The sequence below is a fragment of the Monopterus albus genome, unplaced genomic scaffold (assembly GCF_001952655.1).
Source record: "Monopterus albus unplaced genomic scaffold, M_albus_1.0 scaffold264.1, whole genome shotgun sequence".
Classification (NCBI taxonomy): Eukaryota; Metazoa; Chordata; class Actinopteri; order Synbranchiformes; family Synbranchidae; genus Monopterus; species Monopterus albus.
The window spans coordinates 438204-449587 of NW_018128144.1; the positions used below are offsets into that span (position 1 = coordinate 438204).

Here is an 11384-nt window from a genome sequence, read left to right on the forward strand (position 1 = left end):
GGAAAATTCTAATTCAAGATAATTTCAGTGATCAGAATGTCCCGCTCCTAAAGGACATTCATGCTGCTATTCAGATTTTTTCTAAACTTCATACTTTTGAAATATTTAGCTTTATTTTGAAAATCATGACTTCAGCACAATTTCAGCTATCAAAATGTTCAGCTCTTCAAGGAAATTCATGCTTCTATTCAGATTTTTTCTAAACTTCATACTTTTGAAATATTTAGCTTTATTTTGAAAATCATGCCCCATTCAAATGAATGGGAAAATTCTACTTCAGCTAGCAAAACCCTTCAGGTGTCAAAATGTTCAGCATTTTCAGGGCAATTTTTCAGCACTCAGCATCCATACGCATTTTCTTCAGAAAATGCAATTCTCTAGTTTTCTATTGTTTTTCCCCTGTCCTCAGCCATTTCATACACCTGCCACTCGTTATCACTCAGTTCAGTCTCCTACATATACACCCCGTTTCCCATTTGCTCGCTGCTGGTTCATTGTCTACACTCACCTGGTCTCCGACCTTGTCCCCAATGCTCCCGCTCTCTATTCCCCGGCTCTGTGCTCTCCACTCCCCAGCTCCAGTTCTCTGTTCCCCAGCCCTTTGCTCTTCAGCTCTTTGTTCCTTGACTCTGCACTCTCTAGCTCTGCATTTCCCAGTCTTCCATTCGCCTCCTGTCAGCTCCATGCTGCCTGCCTGTTTTGTCCTCAGCTCCCTGCTGCCTGCCTACTTCGTCCTCAGCTCCACGCTGCCTGCCTGCTTCCTCCTCCTCAGCTCCATACTGTCTGCCCTGTCCTGTCCAGAACCTGCTCTACCTCTGTCCCGTCCAGTACCTGCTCTACCTCTGTCCCCTCTCTACTCACAGTAACCTGTATTTGTCTATTAAATAAATTCCTTTTAGGTTCCACTCTCGGTGTGTGTGTCTGTATATTGGGTCCACCTGTACCTGCTCCCTGACAGAATGAACCAGTCAGAAATGGACCCCGTGGACACACCCAGTGAGGTTTCTGTCCTGTGGCAAGAGATCAGTAATCTCTGTCACCACCTCAACACCATCCAGCACCCGATGGAGCAAAACCAGTTCTGTGCCAACATGGAGGCAATCATCCAGAGCTGCTCCTGGCTTGCACACCTCTCTGAGACCCAGAACATGCTACTGCAGGTGAAGGAGCTATGGGATGAGGAGGAAGCTGCCTTGGACTCCTGCCTGCAGGATGGCTCCTATTGGGCCACCCTTGGGCCACGATCAGCTGGGGGTGAGCTGTCCCTGTGCCACCTGCCCACAGTCTCCACTCCTCCATCAGGCTGGGGGTGATTTCTCTCACTCCGGACCCTGATCCTGACCTGGATCCCTACCTTTGATCCCGAGCCCTCGCCCTCTCTGGGAACACGGTTAGCCATCTGTCCTGGTGGGCCCAGGAGAAAGAGACGCAGGAGGAGGGGTTGTCCGCAGCCTGTCCCAGAGGCTTAGCGCTAGTCTGTGTCTGAGCTGCAGCCTCAGGCCCAGTTTGTCTCTGAGCTGCTGTCCCAGCCCCAATCTGTCTCCGAGCTGCAGCCTCTGCCTGTTTCCAAACCACACTCCATCTCCCGGGGCAGAGGCTGAAGACGGAGACGGTGACTAGCCCTATCAGTTCCTGCTTCTCTGGGGCCAGAAGGTGACATCCCTGTGGGCACAGCACTTCTCCGGTGCACCAATGAGCTAGTCCCCGCTGTGAGTTTAAAGACAGTTTGAAGAGGCCAGCACTGGGGTTCCCAAGCCTGTTCCTGAGCAGGTCGGCCAGACTGCTGACGCTGCCTTCCAGTCAATTCCCAACCCTGTTCTCCGGCTAGGCAGAGTGGATGTCCCCACTGAGTTGATGGTTCCCTGGTGTGCCGATGAGGGTGTCCCCATTCCTCAGTGCACCGACAGAAGCATCCCTGTAGTAGCCCCACCTACACAGCATGCTGACAGGAACGTATAGTGGTTTAAGTTACATGTTAATATGGATTATATAATAGAATAGAATAGAGTGTTTATGTGCTCACTTTTAAGTTCATGTGAGCTGGACAATGGGCTTATATAATTTGGCCAAGATGTTTCTTGTTTTTGTTTTAAGTTCATGTGAGCTGGACAATGGGCTTATATAATTTAACAGCCTAAGAAAGCTGTGGATAAAACAGTGAGGCTCAAGGGCATAAAGAAGAACGCTACTGTGACAGTGCACCGTGTGCTCTTTGGGACCCAGGCCTGGGTAGGGGGAACGGACTCTGACTGACTGTACCCTGTGACCAAGACTGACTGATTCTGTGACAATCTTCTTATTTAATACTTTATCTATTCCACTGCAGGAGGAGTGATTCTGTTCTTGGTTCCCTAACTACCAAATTACCTATTTAACTACTACTCTGTTCAAAATAATTGTAATATTAAATGATTATTTAAATTGGGATGATTTGTCTGACTTAATTTAGTCGGTATCACATTATAGCCACGACAAACGCACCTGCTGAAGCCTCTGTTCCTGTCTCTGAGCAGGTTGGCTAGCACGGTGACACCACCTCTGTTCCTGTCTCCGAGTGGGCCAGCAGGGATGATGACACCACCTCTGTTCCTGTCTCTGAGTGGGCCGGCTGGAACGCCAACACCACCTCAGTCCCTGTCCCTCGGCCAGGTAGTGCAGATGTCCCTGCTGAGACTGAGAGCCGTAGGCGTGCAGACAAAAGTGTCCCCACTGAGGTCCCAGATCTTCAGCGTGCCGACAAAGACACCTGCTGAGGTCCCTGTACCTGCTCCCCGGTGGGTCAACGATGACGACATTGATGCTGCCTCTGTTCCTGCTCCCCAGTGGGTCAACGAGGTCCCTGTTCCTGCTTCCCGGTGGGCTTGTTGTATGTGTAGAGTATCTTGGTGGGTACAAACATTTTCTCACACAAGCTGATGTATGATGTCAAAGTGTCAGTGAGTTCATCCAGGTCTGTAGATGCAGCATCAAATACATTCCAATCTGTGCTGTCAAAGCAGGTCTGTAGCTCAGATTTTGCCGGCTCAGTCCATCTCTTCACTATTCTGATCACAGGCTTTAAGTTTCTGCCTATATGCTGGGATGAGATGGACCAAGGGCTGCAGGGGGGGACAGCATTTATCATTTGTCCCTGTTTATTCTATTTTATTTAATCTTTTTCTGTGTGGGTATTGAATAATTTTATTGTACTTTTGTTAAATTGTTTTAGCTTAAAATTCTATCTAAAATTGCAAAGTTGATTCATACTATGCTATGCTCTTAATATTCTTTACACTTGTTTGTATTACAGCATTTAAATAAAGTTAAATGAAAGCCACTTTCGGTTTTTCCCGTTTAGGGGTCGACACAGCGAATCGTCACACTGATGACTCGCATGTTGACAATTGCCACGTGTTTTACGCCGGATGCTCTTCCTGACGCAACCCTGAGCGTCAGTGTGATGATTCGCTGTGGCGACTCCTAACCGGGAACAGCCAAAAGTGACTTTCATTTAACTTTATTTAAATGCTGAATTTAAATAAAGTTAAATAAATAAATAAAGTCCACAGGCCAGTTTGGCAATAAAACTGAGTTTGGTCGCACCGGGGGCCCGTTTCAAGAAGGAGGTTTTGTTGAAACTCTGAGTTTGTTAACCGCAAAATGAGGAAAACTCGGAGTTTTCGGTTTCAGAAACGGAGGTAACTTAAACCCGTGAAAGCGGGGTAAGTTAAACCCGTTTCAAAAAGAGAGGTAATCTAAACTCAGAGTCAGTTACTATGGCAACTTACTCTGTGAACCTAACCTGCTGGGGAGCAGGTTTTGTTCGGGAAACTCAGAGTTTCCTCCGGGTCTCCGCCCCTTTTTAAAGTGAAAGGTGTTTAATACCTCATTTAATCTTTCAGTACATTCATAGATTGCACACGTTTCCGTCACGCAGAGACCAAAATGGCGTGTCCATTCATAGAGGATCCTGTAGATGAGGACGCTGTATTGATTCGCAGGGAATTGCATTTACGTCGGGAGAGGATATTGAGGCCACGAGTTGATTTTTTTGTCATATCCCCATGTATTTTTATTTGAGCGGTACCGTTTTTCTAGAGCGTCCATAACATATATCAATAATCTTATCCACCCATACATCAGGCACATCACCCATCGTGGCCGTGCTCTTACATCCGAGCAGATGCTTTGTGTTGCGTTACGATTTGTTGCAAACGGTAGTTTTCTTTATAACATTGGGGATGCAGAGCACATTAGTAAGGCCACTGTATGTAGAATAGTTCGGAAAGTGTGCCTCACCCTCAAGCGCTTTCTGTGAATTTTTGTTGTGTTTCCTGGGCACAAACCCCTCAGAGCCATTAAAGAGGAGTTTCACAGGATTGCAGGTTAGTGGTATTTAATTCGTTTCAGTAAGGCTAATCTGAAAAATGATGATCAGTTAATAACATCTTGCTGTGACCTCTGGAAATAAACTAATAATTAGAATCCCCTTCAGGATTTCCAAATGTAGTTGGATGCATTGATGGCACACATATTCCCATCAATGCACCTACATGAAAATTAAAATTCAATTCTTATATTATTACATCAGTGTTGGGTAAATCTTAAAAAAGTATTTTGATTAATGTAATAATTACTCTCCATAAAACGTTTTGGATTATTTATTAATCATTACTTTACAAATCCCATATCAACCACAATAGGAATTTTAAGAAAGGGTAGACATAAAACTGCACTTTTAATTCGTACAAACATCGGTATTTTATGCAATTACTGATGTTACTCATTAAATTATTGAAGAATTAATAACCATTCCTTACTTTACAAGTGACAAATAATAACAATACTAACATTATTTAGTAATTACGTACACCCACTCCATTGTTCATGGCTTTTTATAGTCGCGTGGCACGCGCCTAACTCTGAGTCAAACTACTCAGAGTTGATTAAACCAACTCTTTTCAGCTGTTCTGAAACCGAAAACTCCCAGTTTTCCTACTCTGTGTAAGTCAACTCAGAGTTTGTTAAACCTCTTTCTTGAAACGGGCCCCGGGTCACGGCGGCGTATCGACCTTCTTATTCATGTACTAACTTCACCTTCACCCCTGTGTGCCGGTTTAGGGTTAAAAACGAACCATATCTGACGTAAACGTCTTCTGTGTAAATGGGTAGTGTAGTCATTTTAGCCTTATCCTCTAGCAAGTATTTGGGTTGAAAACTACAAACCCCATAGTTCCTAGCTTGAACGCCACTTCTGTTGACGTCTAGAGGTATGAACACTCACGCCTGATATTATATTCTACATGGCAGTTTGGGAAGTGTGTTTATTTTGGTGTGTGACATTTGTCATCTAACACTGCTAGTTCGTCGCATTTCGTTTTATACTGATAATTCTTGTCAGTGCTAAAGCTAACACGACAGTGTAAGTGGTAGTCATGCTGACATGCTAACATTAGCTAGCAGCACAAACCAGTGTGGACTGGTACTGAGTGTTCAGACACTCGGCGAATTTAATCCGCAGTAGCTGTTGAGTGGGGTCATCAGTCCCAACCATAATTGTTTTGCATTGCAGACAAAAGCTTGCTGTACAGGTGGGATTTAACTCTATATAATGATCCGGTGTTGAAGACAATGTCAGGTCTGGGATGTAGTGATAGTATCCAGCCTTCGATTCGGTGTAACGTGTACACTTTAAGTTATTCATTAGGCAGTCTTTATTTCACAAGTTTGCCCTCCAGCCCGCATAGCTAGGTTAGCGTTATTTCCTTGATTACAGTCCAATATTTAACCAAACCAAAAATGTAAGGTTGTCGTTAGAAAGGGAACTTCTAACCGGCAGCTTTTTTTGTTTGGAATTCATCTTGTATTTAGATGGACACATACTCTAGCCTAGTATTTATAATCTGTGCCATGTAGAAACCATACAGCCGTGAAAATTCAGTTTACTATTTGTATCTCTCTGTCTACCAGTCATAGACATAAGTTGGATGCAAGCGTCAGAGAGCAATGTCACCTCCACGTCTCACGTCTGCGCTCCGTTCCTTCTCCAATGTCAGCAAAAAGGAGGACTTAACTGAACAGCTCTATGATCTCAAGGTGAGGCCAGCATGTGGAGAAATGGAAGCTAGTATTGCCACAGTAGAACACTGAATTTTATAAATGTAGTGTTTAAAAAAGGAAACCAAAACAACACAAACCGTTTCACAACACTACTGTGTTTATGAATTATACTTTTATGTTTAAGTTTTCTCTTCCACCGTGTAATAAGATGGATCTGGGCATAAAATGAAATTTAAACTTAGCAGTAGCAAATCAGTGAAGAGACTAAATGGGGCATTAATCTGATATTACATCTGTAGTTATGCACCTTTATCCAGATGTAAATCTTTTAGAACTATATGACATAAATTGTTTATTCTGCTGTACTTTAATTGTAGAAGGTTCTGGAGACCAGTTAATTCGTTATCAACTCAGTATAGTTATTGATGTGCCTCCCTCCATTGCTGCAGATTCAGTTACAGTGAGACTTACTATGTTGAATTGTTTCAATGAAATGTTTATTTCTTTGTTCCACTGACTGAATAAATGATGGACAGGCTGACAGCTCCCAGAAATGAAGTCACTGCCAGTCAATCGCTCTGTGGTGGCTGGTTGCAGTATAGGTCTTAAATCCTACCTCCTCCATGTTGGTGGATGGGACATGAGCCACAATAAAAACTCAAAGTACAAATCAAATACAATTTTCCTAGACATTATTTCTGTGGTTTTTGGTAGATATTCTCACACTGATTTGTGTACAAGTGGGGGAGACTGTGGTTCAGTAGGTAGAGCAATCATCTCTGTGAGGCGTGTTCTTTTTATGATGAAAAGGGAAGACTAATATGAGGATATATATTTCACAGCGTGAAATTTATTATGCATTAACGTATCAAAATTAGCATGTGCACATGGATCTTCACTGTTTAGGATAAACAGAAAAGACTGTCCTCAACTTAGTGGGTAACAATATTTGTATGAAAAGGTGTTACTATCTAATTGGTCAAAAACTGTTGGGGAGAAGCCGTGGTTTAGACTTAACTCTCCCGTTATTGGTCCTTCAGTCCATCCGTCCTCCAATCGTCCTCTCTGCTCCAATCATCGTGGACAGCGCCCTAGGAAGGGGAAGAATACCTGTTCTACTTTAATTCCTACATACACACTCACTTCTTCCTTTGTTTTCAACTAACTGCTCCATATTATGCATTGCCTTCCGTTTCACTTAATTAAAACTGTTCTGCCTGCGTGTGTGTGTGCATAACTGTTCTCCCTTTGAAGCTTTCTCATCTACGTCTAATCTATTTTAATAAACTTGGAGCCTTACCGTACCAAGACTCCTTTGGGTCCACCAGTCCAGAGGAACGATACGTAACTATGAGCTCCCTTAGCTACAGCCATAAATCTAATGAAATTCAGTAATTTAGTGGACAAGACTTATGATGTTGCATTAGTGTTTCAGTGACTCACACAGCAAATATTTGACCAGTGGTTCAGTGAACAATAAGGGTGATATTCATAACTATATAAACATAACTGTGACATATAAGTATGTAAACTTATGTGTGCTATAAAATAAAACCATTCTTAAGTGCATAAAATAAAAATCACCCTAACATCTCCCAACCAGAGGGTTGGAGGTTCAAATCTCGGTGCCTGCAGTCCACATGTCGAAATGTCCTTGGGCAAGACACTGAACCCCCAGTTCTCCCCAATGGTTAGAGCTATCGTTTGAGTTGGCGCCGCAGATGGCTGCCTTGGTTTTGTATCGGAAACAAATTCCTTGTGTGTAACACACTTGGCCAAATGAAGGTGATTATCCTTATCCTTAATTAAGATATTTGATGAAAAAAATAAAGATTTTGGTTTGATTTTTGACATCTTTTAATGGCAGTCCAATGCTGTCACGCCACCACTGGTTGCTACTGCAGAGAAACTGATTGTAAGTAAGATGGCAGCCTCCATATTCACGGTATTTGGGCTTAATTTTTGCATTGTGGAGTGAAGTGGTGATACCATGTCCATTGTATTTATGTCAGTGCTTCTTCCAGTTTTATTGACCATGGCACTGTAAATATGTGACTGACTATGACTGTCTCTGTGTCACATGTCACTTGGAACACTTGTGAGTAACCAGCTAAAAGTCTTTGCATGGTTATGCTGTTTTGTCTGAGTGTCAGTCTGTTTTTAGGAAGCAGTACTAGCTTTACTGCAGCAGTACTACTACTGTTGAAGGTTGTGAAAGACAGCATAATAGGTTTGGACAGGGCATTTCCAAGGCACTGTTTAGTAGGGGCAGATGTGGCACTTTAAAAGTGATTAAGAGGGAACTAGAGGCTTACCTAGAAAAGCAGCATACAGATAGGGACAGGGAGTTAGGTTTAACTCTAGATATGCCCCACAATGGGACAATAGAACATCTGATGGATGTTAAAGCCCCAACTTTGAAAGAGGTGGAAATGATAGTTTGATGAACAGGGTTATCATCAGCACATGTGTGATCTGGCATCAAAATCAGTCTGCATAGAAGGAAAGGAGAGATGTGCATGGGGTGTTCTTAGATTTGGCAAATGCTTTCAGTCCTTTACCACAGAGGCTACTGTGACAAGCTTTAAAATATTGTTAAAGATTTTTTTGGGCTTTTTGTCCATTATCCAATAGTGCAGTAAAGATAGAAAGAGAGTGGTGTGAGAGAAAAGTGAAGCCTGAGATAAAGGCCTGTGGCTGGACTCAAACCCTGGATGTTGCTCACACCAGTGGGCATCTGGCAGCTTTAGTATATTTCAGTGTACCAGACCTAACAGGGATAGATGTTAATATTTTTAAGCCCTGCATGGGCCACTACGCCCCTAAATTTGGTGGTCAAAGTGCATAACATTAATTCTTGAATGAATGAAGCACACTGCATTTTCCTACACTACAGCAGTAGAAAAAGGTGGAAGCACAATGGGCAGTGTTGTCACATTAGTGGCTCAAGTTTGGTTTTGAATTCTGCTCTAGCATTTAATTTGAAGCCGATTTTAAGTTTTGTTTTCTCTTTACCAAGCCCTGTGAGTCAACACATCACCATGATAAAACTTGTTAACCACTGTCTTTGAGCATAGCCTGTTCAGCTCAGCAGCTTCTCTCATCAGTTAGCTGGTTTTTGTCACGTGCAGCAGCAGTAGTCGTGGTATTGTGTTTGAGAGAAATGTAGAGTAGGCTAGTTTAGACTTTAGCTCTGGACACACTCCTTGGATATCTTTGTATTTTCATCGCTTCAGTTTCTCTCCTTTTGTTCCTCCACAGGTTTATCTGCTTGATCTGTGTAACAACATCTGTTCAGCGCAGCTTTTAGTGTGTGTTTGTGCACACATATGGTAGTGCGCTTCATTTAGCAGAGGTGCACTTGGATAAACTCGGTATTGCTGATAAGTTTCAAAACTTTCCCCACTTAAATGAGAGCAAAACGGAGTACATCCTCTTTAGCGCCGATTTGGCCGCCCCTGCTTCAAATTTAGGTCTTTCTATATCTTTATTTTCTGATACAGTGAAAAATCTTGGAGTAACGTTCGATAACCGTCTTAATTTTGACAAACAAATCAGCTCTGTACTCAAAACCAGTTCCTTCCATCTGAGACTTCTAGCTAAGGTGAAGCCCTTCCTATCTTGTATAGACTTAGAAAAGGCCATTCATGCATTTATCACCTCTCGACTTGACTATTGCAATGCTCTTTACATTGGAATTTCCCAGTCTCTTCTGCGGAAGCTCCAATTAGTCCAAAATGCTGCAGCCCATCTTTTGTCAAATGCCCCTAGATTCGCTCGCATTACTCCCATTTTGTTTTCTTTGCACTGGTTACCTGTAAAATTCAGGGTTGATTTCAAGGTATTGTTATTTGTGTTTTAAATCTATTCATGGTCTCTCCCCCCCTTACCTTTCTGATCTTGTGACTGTTTATACTCCAACCAGAAATTTGCGTTCCTCTGAACACTTACTTTTGGTCATCCCACGGTCTCGCTATAAGATATGGGGCAATCGGTCTTTTGCTGTTTATGGCCCTAAGCTCTGGAACTCCTTGCCTCCAGAGCTTCGATCGCAAGCTGATCTAGCCTCCTTCAAGTCTGTTTTAAAAACTTATTTCTTCCGACAGGTGCATGCTCAGTAAAGTCTCCGTAAATTGTTTCATGTAATTTACTGTTTTAAATAGTTTGTTTTATTTGCTTTTAGATTTTATATAAATTTTGTGTAGGCGTTATTGGTTTGGGATATGTATGTGAAGCACTTTGTGCCCTTTTATGAGCTGTAAAGTGCTATACAAATAAAGTTATTATTATTAGTGACTCGTTAGATTACATTACTAGCTCATTATGTATCAGTTTTAGTTCACAAAGCAGGTACTGCCTCTGACTTCAATGTTAGTAAGAGTAGAGCTCCCAGCCTGCTGGTTCTCAGCCCCAGCAGCAGGCTACAAGGAATATTTCACAGAGCTGCAAGCACTGAATACTGCTCTGGTGACTGGGGTATATTCAGCGCCATGTGAGAGTTCATTCTCCACACTGTCCAGTGTTCTAACACTGATCCATGCAGAGTGATGCACAACAGAAAAAAGAATCTGGTGATTTTTTTTTTTTCAGTAACAGACGTGGATGAGTTTGTCAGAGGTTTTGCACAAACAGACACAAAACCAATGCTCTTGCTCTATTGCGGTAATAAATCTGAATGGTAAAAGGTGAAATGGTGATGAGTTCATGGTGGGGAGTATTTAAAAAAAAAATAAACAAACTACAATGTGAAAGCACTTGTCAAGTATCAAAAATGGTATTATTTTGGTGTCATTAAAAAAGTCGGGCATTATGTTGGCACTGGTATCAAAAACTGGAAACCATGATGTCTAGCCCTAGTTCTGATAAGTTTTGCTCGGGCTTCCCTCTTTTGGGTCAGTTGACAATGTTCATTGTTGGATGTTTGCTGATAAAATATAGGCAAGTTTTGGGAGATCAACTCTTAGCCATTAGTTATTGATCGAAAATGACAAAATAAATGATGAGTGAATAAATACTGTATCAATTCTAACACAACAGTCTAACATAATATTTATAAGTATACTTTGCACAGGAGATTGTGCTGTTTGATGCCATTTATCTGAAAATTGATAAAACAGTATTGGGTAGACAGTATTAAGTGACAAATTCTGTGATCATTAGTTGACTAAAGGTCAACACACACTGGTGCTGTGTGATGCTCATTAAAACACCTACACCGCCCCAGGTTGACTCCACATCAGGATACTCTGTTGTCCTATTTTCCCCAGTGTCAGTGTCAGTACATGTCTAAACAGCATTCATTTTCTGGATTAATTGGATTGGATTCTCTGGATATGTATGTACTA

The 11384-nt window shown here is 42.2% G+C and overlaps 1 protein-coding gene across 1 annotated transcript in view; it reads left to right on the top strand.

Moving 5' to 3' along the window:
• Positions 1–5412: 5412 nt before the first annotated feature.
• Positions 5413–11384, top strand: part of ascc3 (activating signal cointegrator 1 complex subunit 3) — a 245725-nt gene continuing 239753 nt past the window's right edge. The window contains 2 exon segments of the mRNA XM_020621661.1: positions 5413–5570; positions 5950–6075. Coding sequence (XP_020477317.1) covers positions 5986–6075 — 90 coding nt within the window. The 5' untranslated portion in view covers positions 5413–5570; positions 5950–5985.